General features: G+C 40.7%; 1 protein-coding gene across 2 annotated transcripts in view; it reads right to left on the bottom strand.

Moving 5' to 3' along the window:
* Positions 1-26,092, bottom strand: part of FANCC (FA complementation group C) — a 213,779-nt gene that overhangs the window by 42,776 nt on the left and 144,911 nt on the right. For both annotated transcript variants that reach the window (XM_025360357.1, XM_025360356.1), the window contains one exon: positions 6,336-6,500. In XM_025360357.1, coding sequence (XP_025216142.1) covers positions 6,336-6,500 — 165 coding nt within the window. The remainder of the gene's footprint in view (positions 1-6,335; positions 6,501-26,092) is intronic.

The raw sequence follows: 26,092 nt of genomic DNA, 5'->3' as shown, positions 1-26,092 counted from the left end.
TGCTCTTATCACCTCAATACTCAGGAAATTCCAAGGGTTTTAGGAGCCTGGATGAAGACCAAATGCACATTTCTTATTGTATCACAAGATCACAGTCATGCCTTCATTCTTTTTTCTCACTTGTTCACGTCTCATTCATTCAGGCATATAGAACAAATTCTCCATCCAATCTTCAAGCTTCTCAGTATTTTTGAAGCAGCGGATTCGGATGACCTCAGAGGACATGTCATGCTGAATTACTTATACTTACAAAAGGACCTCAGCTGCCCGCCCAGGAAGGTTTTGTGCAATCTGTAGCCTGCAGGTGCCTATGACGGCAGCCCCAGGGACAGACATGAAAAGTTGACATTTAGGCCAAGAAACTTAAAAGTTCAAGGTTATCTAAACCATAAAGAGGGGCAAGCATCTGCTGTTTAAAAGACAGGCAGCCCATTGCTGAAAATATATGACTGCATTTGGAAGCCAAGGCCAAAGACACCAGCCAATTGTCAAACAGATGAAATTCCACTGGTGTACTGTGGTTAAGCAAATAGTTGGAAGGCTAAACACAGGGTAGGGTGCATTGGTCAAAGAAAGCGTGTGGTTTCCAAATGACCACACAGCACATCTGGGGAGGGGGTGTTGGGCGTGGCTGGTAATTTGCACTGATTGACTGGATCAGCCTCGCTGTGTCAACATGTGGCTGGGATGTTCCGTCTACGGGAAAGTGTCCATGGAGAGGCTCCAGCTCTTACGCCACTGCTTGGGGAACTTGCTGAGCTGAAGCCACAGGATTTGGACACACTGAAGACCACCCAGCACTTCTGGACAGTCTGTCCCTTATGGATTAGCAGATATAACTTTCCAAACCAAATAAATTTTATGAGTTGTTGAGGGAGAACGTGCTATCACAAGCAAAATTACAAGCAAGGGAGTGTGGGCCTGCCTGGGGAGCCGCTGCTCTCGGCGTCCCTCTGAGCACTGTGCTGGAGCAGGAGTAGCTGTTCTCCGAGCACGTCGCCTGGCCAGTGATTTCTCAAACAGCTTTCACAGAGGACCAGGAGTGTTCACCTCCAGATGCCCTTTAATTCAGCTCTTGCTGAAAGAGTAAGGCTGGACACGGGGGTGGCTGAGACCCTATTTTCCTGTGAAACATATTCCTAGATCAATCAAGAAGGGAGCGGCCACAGTGAAAGGCAAGAGCATTTCAGTTAAATATTCTTTGTAAGTATTTTGAAAAAATCACTGTGGAGAGTGAAAATGCCAGCTGGTGTGATCAGCGGCGGGGCCGGGAAGCATGCGCTCCCTTGCAGGTGTCGGGCACCGTGAGGGAAGGATCCCAGCCCCGCGCAGCACGTTCACATTGCCCTTTACTCGGTATCTCACGTAAGGACCACACATAACGCTCCGACTCCTCAGGAAGCTCACTCCACTTACTGGGTGAATCTTGACAGAAGGTTTAGAGTAGGCAGAAAAAAGGCCGTTTTATTTTTTTAACCACGAAACCTGTGATTTGACCATTTTTCGAAACATAAGTTACTTAATCTTCTATTTCTCTTTTTAAATCTCACTTTCACAAAGTCCTGGATTATAATCTTTCATGTAAACTGAAATTAAAATATGTATCCTAATTTTTAAGAGTTATAGATTTAAAAAATGGAAATACTCTGAATTGTAAGAACAACGGTGGTTTTGAGCCTGTTCCTTTTCCAAACGCAACAACATAATGAAAATCTATTTGAAGATGGAGAAGATCCATTTATGACAGTGAAAACATTCAAAACACAAATATAACAAAACATTAGGAACAAGAAATGTGTAAATCCAATGTGTGAAAAATCTATACAACGCTCCCATCGATCACAAAAGCTGAACAAATGGTAAAACGTGTTCTTGAACAGGCGCACAGAAAGCCCTAACATCATGAAAACACCAGCTCTCTCAATAATCTATATACTTACAGGAGTCTTCCCCCGAACAACACTGGGTGTCTTCCCTGCAACTAGAAAAATTGGTTTCAGAGTTTATGTGGAATGTAAGACAAGCAATGATAGCAAAACAAAGTAAAAACAACCCTAGTAATGGAGACAAATCAAAGGGAATGATCCTTAGTTTGCATCGATGCCAGCACTAAAGCAGTGATACTGCCGCGCGCACATGCAAGAGAGGAGGGAACCAGAACAGAAGGTAACAAAACAGGCCTGACTGTGTGAGAACGTGACGAGGGCGCCACCTAAGCCCGCAGGACTGCGCCCCGGAGGCGCGCACCCTTCACCGCGCTCCAGAGGGCGGACATGCTCTACCACCTGAGAGAGGGGAAAACAACCGCATTATTTCAACAAATGATATCAAAACAAAAAACAAAGAAGGATTGAAAGAGACTTGAAAGAACCTATAAACCAAAGGCAATGAGTAGATTTGAACTCTGATTCTAACAAACCAACTGGAAGAAAAATTCTAAGACAATCAGGATAATTTAATTCCTGACTAGACATGTGATGATAAGGAACTAACATCAATTTTAAGATGTAATAATGGTATTGTAGTTTTGTTTTTTTTAAATGCATTGTATAGCAAGGAAGGGTCTATATATGTAACAATTCTCCGATTTCTCACTGAAAGTATTTAAATAAAGAATTGGGCCGGTCACAGTAGCTCATGCCTATAATCCCAACATTTTGGGAGGCCAACACAGGCAGACTCCTTGAGTTCAGGAGTTTAAGACCAGCCTAGGCAACATGGTGAAATGCCGTCTCTAACGAAAATACAAAAAATTAGCCAGGCGTGCTGGCACACACCTGTGGTCCCAGCTACTCAGGAGGCTGAGGTGGGAGGATCACCTGAGCCTGGGAGTTTGAGACTACAGTGAGCCAAGACTGCACCACTGCACTCCAGCCTGTGTGACAGAGTGAGACCCCATCTCAAAAAAAAAAAAAATTGAAAACATAAATAGTATTAATAAATTGATTTAAAAGCCACAGTATTCTTAACAAAATGTCAGGTTTATAAGCAGTATCATTTTAAAATCACACTGCATGTATACCTTGAATTCAGAAATGTGAATGCTTTGGATCTCATTATCTGAGACTGAGAGGGCTCTGCAAATTACACCACACAGAGGATTCACAGTGTTTTCAAACGCTGTAGACAGAGCCACTCGTAACTTGGAGACATGACTACAGCAGTAGTCAGAGGCCATGCAACAACTTTCAAAGTGGGGTCCAAAGAACCCTTTCCAGAGAGGGAGGGAAGAACTGAGATGCGTTAAAAGAAAAAAATCATTATTATAAAAATTCTCATAATTTATCTTGGGCCTACGTGGAAACATAAGAAATAAGTACACTTTGTTGGGGTTTGCAGTAATATATATTTTTTAATTTTGAAAACTTTTCTAATTTTTAAATTTTATCTAAGCTATTTTAGATAATTTTATTAGATATACATTTTTATGTATATATACAGCATATACATATTTTATATATACACATTTTAATACATATTTTAGATTATTTTGTAATTTTACAACATTCTATTTGAAAAGTAACATTTATTTATAATGTATTTTCTTGTATGTACGAATGGATCATTGGCTTTAATAAGGATTAAAAGATTCAGTTTCTTATCCTACAGATGTTTCATCAAGAAAAGATTAAACTGGCCGGGCGCGGTGGCTCCTGCCTGGAATCCCAGCACTTTGGGAGGCCGAGGCGGGTGGATCACCTGAGGTCAGGAGTTCGAGACCAGCCTGACCAACATGGAGAACCCTGTCTCTACTAAAAATACAAAATTAGCCAGGCGTGGTGGTGCATGCCTGTAATCCCAGCTACTCAAGAGGCTGCGGCAGGAGAACTGCTTGAACCTGGAAGGCAGAGGTTGTGGTGAGCTGAGATCGTGCCACCGTACTCCAGCCTGGGCAACAAGAGTGAAACTCTGTCTCCAAAAAAAAAAAAAAAAAAAAAACAGAAATCAAAGGAAAGAAAAGATGAAACTGGAAACTGACACATCAGAGAATTCTCTGACTCATGAGATGGAGACATCTGCTCCAGAGAAAGTGGGCTAAACTGTAAATAAAGACAAAAAATGTGAGGAAAGTTATTTTTCCCTTGCCTTTGCAGATGTTAATGATTTATCTTATTGTGTCTTATGCAACAATATTTCAAATACTATTATGGTGCAAGTTAACTGCCACATCGATTTGAGACCAATCATTCAGAATCTAAAGAAATTAATTTAAATGCAGATGTGATAAATTAATATGTCACCAACAGAACTGTACTTCTGCCTTACAATAGAATCTCTGGACTTACTGTATTCCTTGTAGTTGTCTGGTATCAGCACCAGCTAAGCACAGAAGCTCTTTTATATGAAAGCTGGCCGCACACACAGTGGTAGGGAAATACTTAAATTACTGAATAACTATTTTGAATCTCCTCGTTTTTCCTGGAACAACCGTGTTGACGTTTGCACTGATAGCGCAAAAGCAACGGTGGGTAACACAGCTGCGTCTCAGTGGGAATCAGAGCAGAGACAGTCCTCACGCTACCCTTCACCACCACACACACACAGTAGAAACACTGCACTTTCACATACGAATGTCTGATGAAGCAGTTTATCATACTGATTTTATTAAACTGTTGCCCTCAAGGATACTTTTTAAAAAGAATTCTGTATGGTGAAAAGGAAAGTGTGTATAAAGCACTTCTGCTTCATAATAAAAACCAACGGCTGCCTGGAGAAAAGCACTCCACGTGTGCACCCGCACAACTCTTTCAGACTCACTGACCACTTTTTGTCATGCAAACTGACTTGAAAGAATGACCAGCAGACAGGCAGTGGTTAGTCACATTTTGGGATTAGGCACATACTTTCTCAATAATTTGCAAAGTGACTCAGTCCCCTCAGGAAAACGACTGATAGTGTTTGTAGCCCATGATGAATTTTAGCTTTTAAGCAGAAATTAGAATCTTGGAAAATCTATGTCCACCAACATAAGCTTGACAGCTTCCCAATACTTAAAGTCGTTTCTGATGAGGTGGCAGTAATGACTATAGGTTTTGATATTGCATAATGAAATATGTCAATGTTTGGAAGATACACATAACTCAATTAATGAAGATTTTCCAAATGAACCATGCAGAATGCTGCAAAATTATGTGTGTAGGCAAAAAAGATCCATTGAAAGTGCAAGACAGACCAATGGGTTTTAATGTAACAGAGTATGGAAAGTTAACTGATACAATTTCAGATTCCACATTGCAACTACCCTTTAAAAAATGACCATTTTCAAATTTTGGCGAGCTATCAAAGCAGAATTATCTACAATGATCTGCGATGGCTATTAGAATATTCCCGCCTTTCCCAACTACTATCTATGTGGGACTGGATTTTCTTTATACACTTCAACCAAAACAACACATCCCACCAGAAGCAGATACGAGAATTCAGCAGCCTTAGGGCAGAAAATGAGACTTGCAAAAATGTAAAAACAATGCTGCTCCTGTCAAATTTTTTTTTTTTTTGCCTTGGAAAAGAGCATTGTCTTTCAAGAAAATATGCTATTTGTGTTAACGTGTAATGAAATTATTTTTATTTTTTAAGTGAAGAAACACATTTTTAAAAATTTAGTTTCAAATATGATAAATATTAATAAGTGTTTAACAGATTTTAAAAAAAACTCTTGGGAATGTATGAACACAAAGAAGGAAACAACAGATGTGGGGGCCTACCTGAGAAAGGGTGGGAGGAAGGAGAGGAGCAGAAAAGGTAACTATTGGGTACTGGGCTTAATACCTGGGTGATGAAATAATATGTACAACAAAACCCTATGACATGTGTTTACATATGTAACAAACCTTCACATGTACCCCCAAACCTAAAATAAAAGTTTAAAAAAAAATGCTTTGGGGTCCTCAGTAATTTTTTTTTTTTTGAGATGGAGTCTCGCTCTGTTGCCCGGGTTGGAGTGCAGTGGCGCGACCTTAGCTCACTGCAACCTCCGCCTCACAGGCTGAAGTGATCCTTCTGACTCAGTCCCCCTAGTAGCTGGGATTACAGACACACGCCACCACACTTGGCTAATTTTTGTATTTTTAGTAGAGATGGGATTTCCCCATGTTGGCCAGGCTGGTCTCAAACTCCCGACCTCAGGTGATCCACCCACCTTGGCCTCCCAAAGTGCCGGGATTACAGGTGTGAGCCACCATACCTGGCTGGGATACTCAGTAATTTTTAAGAGTATAAAGGGGTACTGAGACAAAAACGTTTGGACCCTGCTGTCGTAGTCTTTCCAACACACCACAGCCTTCTAAGAAAAGGAAAAATTACGCAGGATGACAGGAGACATGAACACCACTTACAGCAAAATGGCCTCGTTTACAGCCTCAAAGAACTCTGGCTGGAGGATTTCCTGAGGTTCATGTCCGTGACAGACGAGCAAAGCCTCCACCAGGGGGTCAACATCTGGCAGGGTAATAAGTGGGACACAGACTCGTGACAGGGACGCCAATCGCTCGGGAGTCATTCTATGGAAGAAATAAGAAATAATCACCCAAATCTAAGAGCCACGCATAATTAAGGACATATAAAACCTTCATGCTAAAAAGGTCAATGACAGATCACCTGTTTTGCCTCTAAATAAAGAGAATGACTCTAACACCATCGATGAACACTTCTCTTTTATCCAATTCTTTAGGAAGACATCTTTTAGCCGCCAATGCTGTTTCAGTGTCATTCATGGTCAGGAGTTTGTTCTTTATATCCACAGGCACTTAATATGTCCAAAACACAACTCCTGAAATCCCTTCCCAGTGTTCCCTTTCCCCAGTGCCATCTCGTTTGCTCAGGCCCAAATGCTGATTCCTCCCTTTCTCTCAGGCCCCTCATCTGATGCATCAGTGAATACCAGCAACACGTCCGACCTCTTCTGAACGCCTCCGTCACTGCCCTCCTACGTGGAGAGTAACCCACCACCTCCAGCCTCTGGACTTCTTGCTTCTGCACTCACTCCTGTAGTTTAACATCAGAACGCTTCCAGCACCCCTTTAAAAATTCAGATCACAACACTTGTCTGCTCAAAGCTTTGCAATGGCTTCCCACCTCATGCAGAGAATAAGCAATGTCTTTCACTAGCCAGCAAGTCCTTCCGTGGTGGGTCCCCGTCTGTTTCACTGACTTCATCTCCTTCCACTCTTACCTTTGTCTTTTCTGCCTCTGACTGCCCCAAGTAAGGTCCTGCGGTCCCCAGTTGCAGCTCAAATGTCCCTTTGTTAAGTGAGGTCTTCTCTGATCATCCCGTGTCACTATACTGTCTACCATGTGTGGCAATTTAAATGTAAATGAATTAAAATGAAATTAAAAATCCAGCTCAACTGCACTAGTCACAGCTGAAGTGCTCAACAGCTATGGGCGGCTGGCGGCTACAGTCCCGAACAGCACACACGTACAGGATGTGCCTGGGACCATGTACAGGATGCGCCTGGGACCACACAAAGCACCGCTGGACACTGGAGCTTCATGTGCCCTCCTACCCGTGCTTTACTTCTCTTCCTGGTACCTTTCACCATCTGACCTATACGGTATTCCCTTGTAGTACTCATGGTTCGCTTCCTCCTGAGAGGGCAGAAGCTCTATGATGGCAGGCAGCTTCTCCTACTTTGCCCACCACTCTATTCCTAGCACCCAGGGATAACTCCTCACACATAGCACATGCTCAACAAACCCATCTCCAGTGCAGTGAACGATAAATAAAATGAAAGTTATGGGTGGACCCTATTCAACGTTTTTCTAGGTATTTTCATATGTAATTGTAAATATAGAAATTTAGTCTTGTGTTTTGTGAAACACAAATGGCACCACAGTGTAGAGCATATAGCTGTCCCTCATTCTTAAAAACTTGCTGCCTATTATTAAAACACACGTGTTCTGTAATTTAACAATGCCACTATCAGTAGGCACTGAGGCTGTTTCTGGTTTTTCACTATTCAAACAGGGCTGTGGCGCTACCCTTGCCCATGCCTGTCTGTGCCCACGTGTGAGAACTTGCATATTAAATTGCCTTCCAAGGCCAGGGGCGGTAGCTCACACATGAAGTCCCAGCACTTTGAGAGGCTGAGGCAGGCAGATCGCTTGATCCCAGAAGTTCAAGACCAGCCTGGGTCACATGGAAAAACCCCATCTCTACAAAAAATACAAAAACTAGCTGGGTGTGGTGGTGCGTGCCTGCAGCTGCAGCTACTCGGGGGACTGAGGTGGGAGGTTGCTCGAGCCCAAGAGGTCAAGGCTGCAGTGAGCTGTGTTCACACCACTGCACTCCAGCCTGGGAGACAGAGCGAGACCCTGTCTCAAAAACACACACACACACACACACACACAGACACACACACAAAAATGCCTTGCAAAAGACCAATTTACTTTTCCACCCCTTCCAATGATATCATTTTTTGTTTCTATTTCTCAAAAATTTAACGAACAAAAATTGCTATTTCATTGCCTTAACTTGCATTTTCCTGATAACTTGTGAGACAGTAATTGTTACCCACTTGTATTTACTCTTCAGAGAATTTGTTTATATATTTGTGTATCATTGTCCTATTTGTTCATTTAACACCTATTTATTGATCCCCTATTGTAGTCAAGGCTCTGTTTGAGGTGTACGTGATACAGATGCAAAGATGACAAGGTCTCATCAGGGACAGGAGCAATATAATGCCAGATGATACTGAGTATCATGCTGAAAAGAATACTCAGAAGTGAGAAATTTACTAAGAAGGTGACATGTGAGCAGTGCTCTGAAGGAAGTACATGAACAAGCCATGTATGTATCTGGGAGGAAAACACTGCAGACAGATGAAAAGCAAATGCAAAGGCCCTCAGCATCTGAAAGCAGCGAGGGGACCCACGTGGTCACACCCAGTGAACCAGGGAGGATGGCGGAAAGGCTTCTGTAGATCACTGTAGGGGGCCTGCATATTCTTTTTTAAAAAACTTTTTTCATTTTTATGAAATTAATAAATGCAACTATATTTTTTAAATTTAGAATATGTATTTACTTTTAAATTTTTATTTCAATAGCTTGTGGGTAAAAGTAGTTTTCTGTTACATGGATGAATTGTATAGTGGTGAATTCTGAGGTTTTTTTTTTTGTTTTTTGTTTTTTTTTTGAGACAGAGTCTGGCTCTGTCGCCCAGGCTGGAGTGCAGTGGCTCCATCTCAGCTCACAGCAACCTCCGCCTCCCGGGTTCCCGCCATTCTCCTGCCTCCGCCTCCCGAGTAGCTGGGACTACAGGCGCCGCCACCATGCCCGGGTAATTTTTTTGTATTTTTAGTAGAGACGGGATTTCACCGTGTTAACCAGGATGGTCTCCATCTCCTGACCTGTGATCCACCCACCTCGGCCTCCCAAAGTGCTGGGATTACAGGCTTGAGCCACCGCGCCCGGCCGAATTCTGAGATCTTAATGTGCCCTCGCCCGAGTAGATTGCACCTAATGTGTAGTTTTTTATCACTAGCCCCCATCCCACCCTCTTCCCGCTTCTGAGTCTCTGAAGTCCATTATGTCACTCTGTATGCCAGCAGTGTCCAATCTTTTTGGCTTCCTTCTTTTTGGAAAAAGAATTGTCTTGGGTTACACACTAAATACACTAATACCAACGACAGTTGATGCGCTTTAAAAAAATCTCAAAACACCTCAATGCTTTAAGGAAGTTTACAGATTTGTTTTGGGCAGCATTCAAAGCTGTCCTGGGCCGCATGCAGCCACGGGCCATGGGTCCGACAAGCTTGCTGTGTGTCTCTGTGTACTCATAGCTTAGCCCACACTAGTAAGTGAGAACATAACAGTTTGTGATTTTCCACTCCTGTGTTACTCCACTTAAAATAATGGCCTCCAGCTCCATTCAAGCTGCAACAAATGATATTATTTTGTTCCTCTGAATGGCTGAGTAGTGTATATATACCACATTTTCTTTCTCCACTGATTGCTGGATGGGCACTTATGTTGGTTCCACATCTTTGCAATTGTGAACTGTGCTGCTATAAAACTACATACGCAAATGTTTTCATTTTTTTCTAGAAAGACACCTTTTCCTTTGGGTAGATGACCAGTAGTGGAATTGTTGGATCAAGTAATAGATCTACTTTCAGCTTTGTAAGGAATCTCCACACTGTTTTCCACAGAGGTCGCACTAATTTATATTCCCACCAGCAGGTATGTGTTCTCTTTTCCCCACATCCATGCCAACATCTATTGTTTTTTGACTTTAAAAATGGCCATTCTTGTGGGAGTCAGGTGGTATCTCATTGTGGTTTTAATTTGCATTTCCCTGATGATTCGTGATGTCGAGCATTTTTTCATATGCTTGGCCATCTGTACATCTTTTGAGCAATGTCTATCATGTCCTTTGCCCACTGTTTGATGGGATTGCTTTTTTCTTGCTGATTTGAGTTCCTTGTAGATTCTGAATACTAGTCCTTTGTCAGATGCATAGTTTGCAAATATTTTCTCCCACTCTGTTGGCTGTTTACTCTGCTGATTATTTCTTTGATGTAACTACTTTAAATGGTCAAATAGTTATTCAAAGCTAATGAAAAGAGCAGCTTTTGAAAGGGCATTCCTATCCCCATTTTCTGATATCCAGAAATAACTACTTTCAACCCTAATTAATTCTTTAGTACTTCAGTGTGTTGTCTGTTGTTCAATACAAATTGTAACATCAAATTTGTAGTGGGAGGGCTGGGTGTGGTGGCTCATACCTATAATCCTAGCACTTTGGGAGGCCGAGGAGGGCAGATCACCTGAGGTCAGGAGTTCGAGACCAGCCTGACCAATATGGTGAAACCCCACCTCTACTAAAAATACAAAAATTATCCAGGCAGGGTGGTGGGCGCCTATAGTCCCAGCTACTCAGGAGGCTGAGACAGGAGAACTGCTTGAATCCAGGAGACAGAGGTTGCAGTGAGCTGAGATCACACCACTGCACTCCAGCCTGGGCAACAGAGCAAGACTCTGTCTCAAAAAAAAAAGAAAAGAAAAGAAAAGAAAAATTGTAGTGGGAGATCCATCAGATTACGGAGAAAAGAGAAGTCCAGGATGTTTCTGATAGGAACGTAAATAAATAAGCACAAACACTTTGGAGAACAACTGGTAGCAACGTGCTACCATTTCTTCTTACAGGTTAGGGAGACAAACAGAACTGTTTGTAAAAGGTAGATTCGATCTTGCTGTGAATTTGTACAGAAATGAATAAATGATGATTTATTTACAGAATGGAATGCTATATGGCAGTTTAAATGAATAAACTAGACCTACATTATCTGAATATGTAAATCTCAAAAACTGAATGAAGAAAGCAGGTTGCATAAAGATATCCATAATACACCATCCTTATGTAAAGTTTTAAAACACTCACAGCAAAATGTGAAGTAAAAGTGTTAAAACATGACAAGAAAAATCTACACCAACTTCTTGGGCATGCTTGCTCCAGCAGGGAGAAAAAAGAAATGGAACAGGAGAAGGATGCTTCAGCCTCTAATTGAAACATTTTATTTTCTTAAAAATATCAAATATATGTATTAACAAAATGTTAGCACTGTAAAACCTGGGCAATGGGCACACAGTTTTTCCACGTCATAAGTGTTTTATAATTAAACTTTTAAAAAACTAAAATATAATGTTAACTAGTAAAATACTGAAAATGAAAATATTCATGCTAGGCATGGTGGCTCATGTCTGCAATCCCAGAACTCTGGAGGTTAAGGCAGGTGGATTGGTTGAGCCCAGGAGTTTGAGACTAGCCTGGGCAACATGGTGAAACCATGTCTCTACAAAAAAATACAAAAATTAGGTGGGCGTGGTAGTGCACACCTGCAGTCCCAGCCACTTGGGAGACTGAGGTGGGAGGATGGCTTCAGTCCAGGAGGTGGAGGTTGGGGTGAGCTGAGATCATGTCACTGCACTCTGGCCTGGGCAACAGAGCAAGACCCTGTCAAAAAAAGAAATGAAAGAGAGAGAGACAGACAAAGGAGAGAGAGAAAAGAGAGAGGGGAGGGGAATGGAGGAATGTGGAAGGGAAGGAAGGGGAAGGGAGGGAAGGTGAGGGGAGGAGAGGGAGGAGAGGGGAGGAGAGGAGAGGGGAGGAGAGGGGAGGGGAGGGGAGGGGAGGTGAGGGGAGGAAGGGAGGGAGGGAGGGAGGGAAAAGAAAATATTCATAATAAAGGGGTTACTTCCTGCCTCAGGTTCTTATTTCCAAATAGCAAAAGTAACTCATTAAAAAATAATCATCTTTAATCAGCCTTAAACTGCTTAGTATTTATTTCCCTCTGGAGTATTTTTTCCCCTTTATTTACATCTTTTTTGTACTCTTCCCATTATTTGATTGTAATGATCTCTTTTCAGGGTATTGCTATACAATTATTTGTGCTTTTCATTTTCTCACCCTCGGACAGAAGACAAGCAGTTGAGAAAGGTTTCTAAAGTCTCCTGGACCACAATTAAAAGACTCTGCTGGATGGTATCAGCTGACACAATCTTCTTTTCTCTTTCTTTTTTGAGACAGGGTCTTGCTCTGTCACCCAGGCTAGAGTGCAGTGGTGCAATCTCGGCTCACTGCAACTTCGACCTCCCCAGGCTCAAGTGATCCTTCCACCTCAGCCTCCATAGTAGCTGGGATTACAGGTGCTTGCCACCACACCTGGCTAATTTTGTTTTTTTTTTTTTTCTTGTAGAGATGGGGTTTCTCCATGTTGCCCAGGCTGGTCTCAAACTCCTGGGTTCAAGTAATCCTCCCACCTTGGCCTCCCAAATTGCTGGGATTACAGGTGTGAGCCATTGTGCCCGGGCTGAGACAACTTTTATAGATTAAAAACTTGCCTTTGTGCCATATTGTGCCACTTTGGAAGAGGTTTATTCTCTAGTTCATAATTGGTTTTGTTGTTGTTGTTGTTAAGAATGCCTGCTTTTCAAAAGTAGTATGAACAAATTCCCTGGCACAGAGCAAAGTCCACTGATGGCTGTCCATGCTGGCATCCCAGCTGGCAGGAGTGGCAAGGATAAAATGGGAATGAATTTAGTTAGCAGTTCAGGATATTCCTAGTCAAAGCAAACCTATGATACAATCAGTAAAATTCTTAACTGAATTTACTAAGAATGTGAGATGCCTGTGCCAGTAGAGTACTCCCTGTAAACCAACACACCTGATACATTCCTCATTTGCTCTACTGAATGATGTTTAGAATCTTTTCTTTAAAGAATTTTAGAACTCAACAAGATAAATTTTTTCCAGGTACTTTTCTGAATGTGTTGAGCCCTTATACATAGTTTTTAAGGTAATTCAATCTCTTGGACTGAGTTCATTTATACCTATCAGAAGATTGAATTTAAAAAGCAATTTGATGCCTAACATGCTTTTTGAGCCTTTTTAGTAGCTTTTGTGTTCACCATTCATAAAATTTTAACTTGGATTCCTAAAAGCTTGTGTGAGAACCAAAACTTTTTAAGTCCACAGTTCTCCAGTGAATTGCAAATTCTGACAAGTGTGTTCTCCTATCTCAAGTGGAAGCCGGTTTAATGAAATCAGGGAACAGAATGGCACCATGATAACATTTGCAAAACAGCTGCCAACCACACTGGAGCCATTAAAATTTTTGCCATCATTAATCATAACAATTAAAATAGGTATCATAATACTACCTAACTTTCTACTACACATCTGAAGTTCTCTGTCCATTTTTAAGATTCACAAATTGAAACAATTAAATCAGAACACAGTGTAATAGGCAAACTACTTTCTGGTATACGCTTAAAGTCAGGACAGTCCCATCCACCTATGAATCCTAGTTTCTAATTCCTTTCCTTTCACAAGTATGACTTCAAATGTCCAAGCAGCCAAGAGAACCCAAACTTAAGCACCATAGAAACAATGCTATGCTGTTTTTCTGGGTTTTTTTTTTCCTTCTAGAAGGCATGTATGCATTTATTTTTTCTTATTTTTTAGCACTTGAGTGTTTAACGTTCATTTCCAAAGATTCAAAAAGTCTCACAGAAAATAGAGAAATTGATCTCATAACTTCAGATGCATGCAATCGCCAGAGGAACAACAACAACAAAAAAGTGGGAAAATTAGCTTACTTTCTCTTTGTATTATTTTTAGAGGCCTGATAAATTGTGTTGTCATAGGGCTTTAAATAGAGTTTCACTTGCCACCAAGTAAAGTCAACAATTCAGTGACAGAATGTTTAAATTCTATCCTGTTCTTTGCTACAAACCATCGAGAAGGAGCAGCATTCTGAGCATTGTCAGCTTATCCTGTAGCCCTATGGTTTCGGGGCAGATGGTTTGGAAGCTACAATACAACCACACAGGAAGGATGTTCCCAGCAGTATATGGTTACTGTCCAGCCTTCTGCAGTTGAATTCTTGTGCAGAAACTATTGGGAAGTGCTGCTCTGGCAACCAGTCAAGACCTAATGCTAAGTGCAATTCAATCTGGAAAGCGCTGATAACTCTCCACTTGAACCTGGGTCTCCGCACTCTGACAAGCTTCAGACCGAAAGAGGAGCCGTGAAGGCTGTCTGCACCTTGAAGTCTCTGGAAGGTTATCAGTTGGGTTGCCCGAATTTTGGTATACCCAGGAACTACCTGTCCTCATGAGATTTTTAAATTTTTCAGAAAAATTATCCTGGATCGTTTCCAGCCTAATTAGAAGATACAATCTGCAGCCATGAGCTGCAGTACTTGATAAATGTCCCCAGCACCACAGTCTTTCCACTCACTCAGTCCCCGGTAATAATCTCTGACTCTTCTCATTTCCTCTTTTCAGATAATGAGAGAAAAGTTGCACTTAGAGATCTTTTAGGGAGGAGGACTGATGAGTCAGGCTGGAGACCTGCCTGCCTATCTGAGAGGCTACACGAGTGATGCACACAGGCAACTCTCAGCCTACCTTTCAATTGTACAAACATCCATCCAGCCCTAACTCTATGCAATACATTCTGCTAGGCTATGTGCAGAGTATACACCTTCACACACAACCCCACACACCTCTTCCTCTACCAGCCCACCCACTAAGCTCATAAATTCCAAAATTTTAAGATACTTACAACTCACGCTAAATGTGTCTTTTTGTTAACAACTTAGATGATGGACTCAAAAACACATGAATTTTAGATCTAAAACCATCTTGGTGGTAAGAGAACGATGATAAAGCACTGTGGAAGGTAAACGTTGAAAGGATTATCTGCCACTTAAGAAAGTGGTAGAGAACAGGAAGTACAATTTAGAAAAGGTGAATATTTGAGGAGAAAAGACAAACTGTTCACACAAAATAGATCACTATGGGTAGTTTGACAAAAAATTATCTTCATGAGAATTTACTATTATCAAGAAAATAATACAGCTAAACTATTAACGATTTATAGGAATTCATCAACAAGAATAAAAACCGTAAATAAAATTCTATCATGTCACCATACAGTATTCAGATCGTTACTAGGGACTGATATGCAGTTATGGGAACTGCTTCTAAAGAAGTAGTGTAGAGCAGCATTTCTCGTACTTTCAGAGAGTACGTCTGGACAGGTGTTTTAAAAAACTCGTATTTCTTGGTCTCTCCCCAAGGGATGCTGATGCTGCTGATTCGTAGGGCCACACTTTTGAGTAAGTTCTGGTGGAGAACTGCTACACATCCCGAGGACTGAAAGGCAAGACCTAGGAAGAATGCTGATGCTCATAATCTACTCAAAGAGAAAATAAGATGAAAATATAACCTAAGAGACTGAATCAAGTAATGAACTAAGGACACGGATGTCCTAGCATTCTTGCTATACTCCCAACTCCTAGAAATGATGGAAGAATTTTTCACCTTTTTTTTTTTAAATTATACTTTAAGTTCTAGGGTACATGTGCACAACGTGCAGGTTTGTTACATATGTATACATGTGCCATGTTGGTGTGCTGCACCCATTAACTCATCATGCACATTAGGTATTTCTCCTAATGCTATCCCTCCCCCCTCTCCCCACCCCACGACAGGCCCTGGTGTGTGATGTTCCCCTTCCTGTGTCCAGTGTTCTCATTGTTCAATTCCCACCTATGAGTGAGAACATGCGGTGTTTGCTTTTCTGTCCTTGTTGAGAGTTTGCTCAGAATGATGGTTTCCAGCTACATCCATGTCCCTACAACGGACATGAACCCACCCTTTTTATGGCTGCATAGTATTCCATGGTGTATATGTGCCACATTTTCTCAATCCAACCTATCATTGATGGACATGTGGGTTAGTTCCAAGTCTTTGCTACTGTGAACAGTGCCACAATAAACATACGTGTGCATGTGTCTTTATAGCAGCATGAATTATAATCCTTTGGGTATATACCCAGTAATAGGATAGCTGGATTCAATGGTATTCCTAGTTCTAGATCCTTGAGGAATTGCCACACTGTCTTCCACGAATGAAGCAATTTACACTCCCACCAACAGTTAAAAGCATTCCTATTTCTCCACATCCTCTCCAGCACCTGTTGTTTCCTGACTTTTTGATGATCACCATTCTAACTGGTGTGAGATGGTACCTCATTGTGGTTTTGATTTGCATTTCTCTGATGGCCAGTGATGATGAGTATTTTTTCATATGTCTGTTGGCTGCATAAATGTCTTCCTTTGAGAAGTGTCTGCTCATATCCTTGGCCCATTTTTTGATGGGGTTGTTTTTTTCTTGTAGATTTGTTTAAGTTCTCTGTGGATTCTGGATATTAGCCCTTTGTCAGATGGGAAGATTGCAAAAATTTTCTCCCATTCTGTAGGCTGCCTGTTCACTCTGATGGTAGTTTCTTCTGCTGTGCAGAAGCTCTTTAGTTTAATTAGATCCCATTTGTCAATTTTGCCTTTTGTTGCCATTGCTTTTGGCGTTTTAGTCATGAAGTCCTTGCCCATGCCTATGTCCAGAACGGTATTGCCTAGGTTTTCTTCTAGGGTTTTTATGGTTTTAGGTCTAACATTTAAGTCTTTAATCTATCTTGAATTAGTTTTTGTATAAGGTGTAAGGAAGGGATGCAGTTTCAGCTTTCTACATACGGCTAGCCAGTTTTCCCAGCACCATTTATTACACAGGGAATCCTTTCCCCATTTCTTGTTTTTCTCAGGTGTGTCAAAGATCAGATGGTTATAGATGTGTGGTATTATTTCTGAGGCCTCTGTTCTGTTCCATTGGTCTACCTCTCTGTTTTGGTACGTACCATGCTGTTTTGGTTACTGTAGCCTTGTAGTACAGCTTGAAGTCAGGTAGTGCAATGCTTCCAGCTTTGTTCTTTTGGCTTAGGATTGTCTTGGCAAAGTGGGCTCTTTTTTGGTTCCACATGAACTTCAAAGTAGTTTCTTCCAATTCTGTGAAGAAAGTCATTGGTAGTTTGATGGGGATGGCATTGAATCTATAAATTACCTTGGGCAGTATGGCCATTTTCACGATATTGATTCTTCCTATCCGTGAGCATGGAATGTTCTTCCATTTGTTTGTGTCCTCTTTTATTTCACTGAGCAGTGGTTTGTAGTTCTCCCTGAAGAGGTTCTTTACATCCCTTGTCAGTTGGATTCCTAAGTATTTTATTCTCTTTGTAGCAATTGTGAGTGGTAGTTCACTCATGGTTTGGCTTTCTGTTTGTCTGTTATTGGTGTATAGGAATGCTTGTGATTTTTGCACACTGATTTTGTATCCTGAGACTGCTGAAGTTGCTTATCAGCTTAAGGAGATTTTGGGCTGAGACAGTGTGGTTTTCTAAATATACAATCATGTCAATGATGGAAGAGTTTTTACAATTAAATATATAATACTGTAAAATGGGGGCTTTTGGTGACCCACAAATTCTGAGAAAAGCTTGGCTTGGTAGGTAGGTGGGATCTTTTTGAAGGAAATACCACCACCCTAAAAGCTTGCAAGAGAGGACTACTATAAAAGAGCTACTTGGGGGTGAATTCAAGGAGCAGGGGGCAAACCGCCAGCCAGCTGCCAAGGCCTTATATACTCTTTTTCTTATCCACTGTCTTTAGGCAAGAGATGACGGAAATGTCCTGACTCCAACAGGAAGGAGGAATGAGGCCTGGAAGGAGACGCCAGTCCCCAATGGCCATCAACCTCCAGGAAACACGGGAGTCCTCCAAGGCCCGAAATACAATTTATTGGCAACCTCAATCAAGACCACCTCTTGATCTTTCCATAATTATTGGAGGCTACAATAAACAGAGCACTAATAGAGAGACTAATGAGGAATCCCAAGTTCCAGGAAGACCAGATTGTTCTGCAAAGTGGTTGTGCCTATTTAAGTTCCCATCAGCAACCTCCTGACGCTCACCATAACCTAATGGATGTCTAACTGATGTTGTAGTTGACACTTTCCTGAAAATGCACAGAAAAGCTCATAGACCAGTTTTAAATTGTGGTAAAAAACACATTAACATAAAATTTACCATTTTAACCACTTTTAAGTGTACAGTACAGTAGTGTTAACTATATGTCCTTACCTGCAACAGATCTCTAAAACTTTCATATCTTGCAAAACTAAAACTCTATACCCATTGAACAACTCCCATTTCCCCTTCCTCCCATCCCAAGGTAACCACTATTCTACTTTCTTTCTTTCTTTCTTTCTTTCTTTTTTGAGACGGAATCTTGCTCCATCACCCAGGCTGGAGTGCAGTGGCACGATCTCAGCTCACTGCAACCGCTGTCTCCCAGGTTCAAGCAAGACTCAGCCTCCTGAGTAGCCGGAATTACAGGCACACGCCACCACACCCGGCTAATTTTTGTATTTTTAGTAGAGATGTGGTTTTGCCGTGTTGACCAGGCTGGTCTCGAGCTCCTCACCTCTGGTGATCCACCCGCCTTGGCCTCCCAAGGTGTTGGGATTACAGGTGTGAGCCACTGCTCCTGGCCTTAGCTTCTGTTCCTACAAGTTTGACTACTTTAGATACCACACATAAGTGTAAGTAATCATGCAGTATTTGCCTTCTGTCACTAGTTTACTTCTTTCATCCACACTGTAGCATATGACAGGACTTCCTTCTTTTCTAAGGTGGAATACTCTTCCAGTGTGTATATATACCATATTTTCTTCGCTCATTCGTCCGCTGATGGACATACAGGTTGCTTCCACCTCTTGGCTCTTGTAAATAATGCTCAATGAACATGGGTGTGTAAATATCTCTTAGAGATCTTGTTCCCAATTATTTGGAAATATACACAAACATGGGATTGCTGGATCATTTAGTAGTTCTATTTTTAGTTTTTTAAGGAAACTCCATACTGTTTTCCATAGTGACTGCACTAGTTTAACATTCCTAGCAACAGAGTACAAGGGTTCCAAGTACTCCATATCCTCATCATTTGTCTTTTTCTCTTTCTTCTTTTCATAGTGGTCATTCTAATAGGTGTGAACTGGTATTTTATAATGGTTCTGATTATCATGTCCCTGATAACTGGTGATGTTGGGCATCTTTTCATATGCTTGTTGGTCATTCGTATATATTCTTTGGAGAAATGTCTATTCAAGTCTTTGACCTATTTTTATTTTTATTTTTATTTTTTTTTTTTTTTGAGACGGAGTCTTGCTCTGTAGCCCAGGCTGGAGTACAGTGGCCGGATCTCAGCTCACTGCAAGCTCCGCCTCCCAGGTTTATGCCATTCTCCTGCCTCAGCCTCCCGAGTAGCTGGGACTACAGGCGCCCGCCACCTCGCCCGGCTAGTTTTTTGTATTTTTTAGTAGAGACGGGGTTTCACCGTGTTAGCCAGGATGGTCTCGATCTCCTGACCTCGTGATCCGCCCGTCTCGGCCTCCCAAAGTGCTGGGATTACAGGCTTGAGCCACCGCGCCCGGCCTTGACCTATTTTTAAACTGGATTATTTTGCTGTTATTGAGTTGCAGGAGTTCTCTGTATATTCTGGATATTAACCACTTATCCAGATATAAGGTTTGAAAATATTTTCTCCCATTACATATGCTGCTTTTTAATCTGTTGATTGCTTCCTTTGTTGCACAGACATTTAAAAAATTCATGTAGTCCTATTTGTCTATTCTTGCTTTTCTTGCCTGTGCTTTTGGTGTCATATCCAAGAAATTATTGCCAAGTTCAATACCATGACACTTTCCCCCTATAGTTTCAGGTCTTATGTTTAGGTCTTTAATCTATTTTGAGTTAGTTTCTATATATAATGTAAGGCAAGGGTTCAAATTTGTTTTCTGAATGTGTATATCCAGTTTTCCCAACACCAATTATTGAAGGGACAATCTTTTCCCAATCTTGTAGACAGGATACCCTTGTCAAAGACCATTTGATCATACATGTGAAGCCTTATTTCTGGGCTCTCTATTCTGTTTTGGTCAATATGCCTGCCTTTATGCCAGTACCACACTGTTTTGATTACTGTGACTTTGTAATATGCTTTGAAAAAAGGAAGTATGAGGCCTTCACCATGTTTTTCTTTCTCAAAATCATTTTGGTTACTTGGGGTACTTTGAGATTCTATATATATTAAAGGATTCTTTTTCTATTTCTGTAAAAAAAATAAAAATAAAAACCACACACCACTGACATTTTGATAGAAATAACACTGGAACCTGGAGATTGCTTTGGGTAGTATGGGCATTTAAAATACTAAGTATAGGTTGGGTGCAGTGACTCATGCCTGTAATCCCAGCACTTTGGGAGGCCGAGGCAAGTCGATCACCTGAGGTCGGGAGTTCGAGACCAGTATGACCAACATGGAGAAACCCCATCTCTACTAAAAATACAAAATCATCTGGATGTGGTGCCAGGCACCTGTAATCCCAGCTACTCAGGAGGCCAAGGCAGAAAAATCACTTGAATCCGGGAGGTGGAGGTTGAGGCGAGCCGAGATCGCGCCACTGCACTCCAGCTTGGGCAACAAGAGTGAAACTCCATCTCATAAAAAAAAAAAAAAAAACCTAACTCATCTATGAACACGCGATATCTTTTTATTATGTCTTATGTAATATCTTTTAGCAAAGTATAGTTTTCACTGTACAAATCTTTCACCTCCTTAATTGCTTATTCCTAAATATTTTATTCTTTTTGGTGCTATTGTGAGTAGGACTGTTTTTAAACTTCCTTTTTGGGTTGTTCTTATTAATGCATAGAAACGCAACTGGTTTCTATTCTCTATTTTATTTATTTCTGCTCTAATCTTTATTAGTCTCTCCCTTCTAACTTTAGGTTTAGTTTGGTCTTCTTTTTCTAGTTGCTTGAAGTGTAAAGTTAGGTTTCTGATTTGAGATCCTTCTTATATTTTTTTTCTTCCTTCAAAAGCATGTACACCACCTTCTTTTTTAATGCAGGCATTTACCACTATAAACTTTCTGCTTAGAACTGCTTTTGCTGCATCCCATAGGTTGTGATATGTTGTGTTTTCATTTTCATTTGTCTCAAGTTATTTTCTACATTTCTTGTGATTTGTTCTTTGACCCATTGGTTGTTTAAGAGTGTGTTAATTTCCACATATTTGTGAATTTTCCAGTTTTCCTTTTGTTATTGATTTCCATTCCCTTGTGGTCAAAAAAAATAGTTACTATGATTTCAGTCTTCTTAAATTTGCTAAGACTTGTTCTGTGGCATAACATGTGGTCTTTCCTAGAGAATGTTCTATATGTGCTAGAGAAGAGTGTATATTCTGCTGTTATTGGGTAGAATGTTCTGTATATGTCTATTAGGTCCAATTGGTCTATAGCATTATTCAAGTTCTATTTTCTTATTGATCTTCAGTCTGGTTAATCAATCTGTTATTAAAAGTGGGGAGGTGAAATCTCCTATTATTATTGTGTAACTGTCTCTTTCTCCCTTCAATTCTATTGGTATTTGCTTCATATATTTGGACGCTCTGTTAAGTGCATATATTATTGTAATTGTTGTATCTCCCTGAACTGACTCTTTTATTATTATATAATCTCTTTGTCTCTTTTGATAGCTTTCTGATACAAGTATAGCTATGCCTGCTCTATTTTGGTTACCATTTGCATGATTATCTATTTTTCCATCTTTTCATTTTCAGCCAATGTATCAAGTGAGTCTCTTGCAGCTAGAATATAGTTGGATCTTGTTTTCTGATCTATTTTGCTACTCTACGTCTTTTGAATGGGGTGTTTAATTCATGTTCACCTAAAGTAATTACTGATAGAGAAGGACTTACTATTGCCATTTTGTTGCTTTCCATATACCTTGTAGTTATTCTGTTCACGATTTTCTCTTATTCCCTTCCTTTGGGTTTCATTGATTTTTTCATAGTGACATGCTTTGATTTCCTTCTCATTTTCCATTGTGCATCTCCTACAGGTATTTTCTTGTTGTTACCATGGGCATTACATTAAACATCTTAGAGTTATAACAACCTAATAAGACAACTTCAATCACATACTAAAACACTACTCATTTACATTTCCCTCCCCAGTTTATGTTATCAATATCACAAATTACATCCTTTTCTATTTTGTATTTATCAACACTGTTTAACATTTTTTATGCTTTTAAGTTCTATATCAGAATTAAAAAGTGAGTTATGTACACTCAGCCCTCTATATCTATGGGTTCTGTATCCATGGATTCAACTAAATCATAGATCAAAAATATAGTATTTGCAGGATGTAGAACCTAAAGATTGACTGTTTATATCTGTAAGTTCCATACAGTTTACTGTGGGACTGGAGCATCTATAGATTTTGATGTGTGGGAAGTCCTGGAACCAATCCTCTGTGGATACCAAGGGACAACTGTACTATACAACACAGTATTATAAGATTTTGTGTTTGTCTGTATGTGTACATTTATCAGAAGCCTTTATATTTTTGTATGCTTCCACATTGCTAATATTCCTTCATTTCAACTTGAAGGACTCCCTTTAGCAATTCTTGTAAGGCAGGTCTAGTGATGAACTCCTTCAGCTTTTGTTTATCTGGGAATGTCTTTACTTCTTCATTTTTGAAGGATGATGTAGCCCAGATGCAGTATTCTTGGTTGGAAGGGTTTTTTGTTTTGTTTTGTTTCCTCCTTGGCTCTTTGAATGTATCATCCCACTCCCTTCTCGCCTGTAATATTTCTTCTGAGAAATGCACCGACAATATTATGGAACCTTCCTTATACATGATACGTCACTTTTTTCTTGCTGCTTTCAAGATTATGTCTTTAACTTCCGACATTTCGATTTTTGTGTATGTTGGTGTGGGCCTCTTTGGGTTCATTCTTTGGAGTCCTTTGAGCTTCTTAAATTAGGACATCCAATTCTTTCCTAATATTTGGGAAGTTTTCACCATTATTTCTTCAAGTAAGTTCTCTGCCCCTTTCTCTCTTATTCTAGGACCCCCATAATGTGTATATTGTTCCATTTGATGTTGTTCCACAAGTGTCTTAGGCTTTCTTGACTTTCCTTCATTCTTTTTTCTGTTTCTCTGACTTAATAATTTCACATGATTTGTGTTTAAGTTTTCTTTTTCTTCTGTTTGATCAAGTCTACTGCTGAACCTTTCTAGTAAGTTTTTCAATTCACTTATTGAGTATCTTTAGCTCCAGAATATCTGTTCGGTTCTTTTTTAGTTTCTATCTCTTTGTTGATAGTCTCCTTTTGTTCATGTATTGTTTTCCTGATTTAATTTAGTTGTTCATCTGTGTTCTCTTGTAGTGCCTTGAGATCCCTTAAGACAATTATTTCAAATTCTTTGTCAGGTAATGCATAGATCTCTGTTTCTTTAGGGTCTGTTTCTGTAGTTTTATTTTGATCCTTTGATTATGCCACATTTCCCTGGTTTACTTTGTGTCTTGTTATTTTTGTTGTATTTTGTACATTTAAAGAAACATCCACTTCTCTCAGTCTTTATCCACTGACATGGTACAAGGGAAGACTTTCACCAATGGACCCGGCTGGAGATTCTGGAGGTCCGTCAAACCTTTTCCAGGGATGTATCTTCTCTGGGCTCACGCATGTGATTCCCAAATTAGAGGGCTCTACCGGATTTTCGAGAGCTCCTAATCTCTCCCGCCCCCTCGTGTCCGTCTGTGGTATTGCAGGTTCTCCGGCGCTGCAACAAGCTGCGGCGCTCCGGTTCCAAAGGACGCCATTTCTCTGTCAGTGCTGTGAGTCAGGACAGACAGACGCCAGTCCCTCCAGTAGGCCCCTGAAAAGCCAGAACACTGGATGTATACATTCCATTCTTCTCCTCCCCTCCCGAAGAACAAGTCGCGAGCTAGGCGTTTTCTCCCAATTCTGTTGAGCTGTGCCAGCCTCCATCCACAGCGCTGCCAGCTCTCTGGTGCTACCACAAACCACCAAGCTTGCTTTTGTTCTCCACGGCCCCAAGACATCAAAAGTAGTCTTCCTTTATCCGCAGTTTTACTTTGTGTAGTTTGAGCTAGCCATGGTCACCCGTGGTCCAAAAATATTAAATGAAAAACTTCCAGAAATAATTCAAAGGTTTTAAATTGTGCACCGTTTTGTTTGTTTTGAGATGGCACCTCATTCTGTTGCCCAGGCTGGAGTGCAGTGATGCAATCTCAGCTCACTGCAACCTCCACCTCCCAGGTTCATGTGATTCTCCTGCCTCAGCCTCCCGAGTAGCTGGGACTACAAGCATAAGCCACCACGCCCGGCTAATTTGTATTTTTAGTAGAGACGGGGTTTTGTCATGTTGGCCAGGCTGGTCTTGAACTCCTGAAATCAGGTAATCCACCTGCTTCGGCCTCCCAAAGTGCTGGGATTAAAGGCATGTGCCACGGCACCCGGCCTAAATTGTGTATTGTTCTGAGTAGCATGATGAAATCTGATGGTGTCCCACTCTGTCCCACCTGGAACATGAATCATCCCTTTACCCAGGGTATCCATGATAATATACACTACCTGCTCATTAGTCACTTAGTAGCCTTACTGGTGGTCAGATCAACTGTCACAGCATCACTGTGCTTGTCTCAAGTAACCTTTATTTTATTACTACTTAATAATGACCTCAAAGTCCAAGAGCACTGGGGCTGGCAATTTGCATATGCCACAGAGAAGTTGTAAAGTGCTTTTTTTAAGTGAAAAGGTGAAAGTTTTCAACTTAATATGGAAAGACATATGCTGAGGTTGCTGAGATCTACAGTAAAAACACATCATCTATCTGTGAAATAGTAAAGAAGGAAAAAAATTTGTGTTAGTTTTGTCATTGCATCTCACATGGCAAAAATTACAGCCATCATATATGGTGAGTGTTTAGTTAAGATGGAAAAGACATTAAAGTTGTGAGTGGAATACAGAAATGTGTTATGATTGATGGCAATCAGGTTTGGTACTATCCACAGTTTCAGACATCCACTGGGTGTCTTGAAACATATCCCCTATAGATAAAGAGGGATTACTGTATGCAATTTCCTCGTCAGTGCTCCCAGTCAGTAGAGACAGAAATCTGTTCCTCAGTCTGCTCCCTAAAAAGTGAGAATGTTGGATGCACATTCCACTCTTCTTTTTCCCGCCCAAGGGAGAGAAGCCACAAGCTGGGTTTTTCCTACCAATCTCACCAAGCTGTGCCAGACTTGGAAAAGGGCTATCACAGTTGAAACGAAACAGATTTTTAAATCAATTTCAATGTGGCTATTCTACGCTTTGAGCTTGCCTGCAGCACTGTGACTTCTTAACTGGTTCTGTAGTTCTCACTGAAATGTTTTGGGATGTATGTTGTAGTGAAGTCAGTGTCTCTGTTGGGAAATAAGGTCTAGGCCTTCCTGTTCTGCCATCTTGCTGATGTCATTCCTGAAGAACTCCTTCAATATTAGTAATTCAGTTTTCACTTTTGGTAATGACCTGCTTAGATTCCTTGCTCATTTCTATACTGGAGTGTCTGCCTCTTTATGATTGATTTTTCCAAGTCATTTCTATATTTTGCATTCTGACCCTTTGTTTCTATTTGTTAACAGATTTAAAAAATTATTTTTATTGTGAGCTGCTTTTTAAAAAATCAGCTGTGATGCATATTTTGGGAGTTTGGTGTAGGGAGTACATACACATTGCACTGACTGATTTTTAAAGTCCTTTTAAATAAATTTATAATTACATAATTCAAAAGATCCATCAGTCAACATTCACCTCACAACTAAATCC

The sequence above is a fragment of the Theropithecus gelada genome, chromosome 15 (assembly GCF_003255815.1).
Source record: "Theropithecus gelada isolate Dixy chromosome 15, Tgel_1.0, whole genome shotgun sequence".
Classification (NCBI taxonomy): domain Eukaryota; kingdom Metazoa; phylum Chordata; class Mammalia; order Primates; family Cercopithecidae; genus Theropithecus; species Theropithecus gelada.
This window is presented reverse-complemented; position numbering and strand designations above follow the sequence as displayed.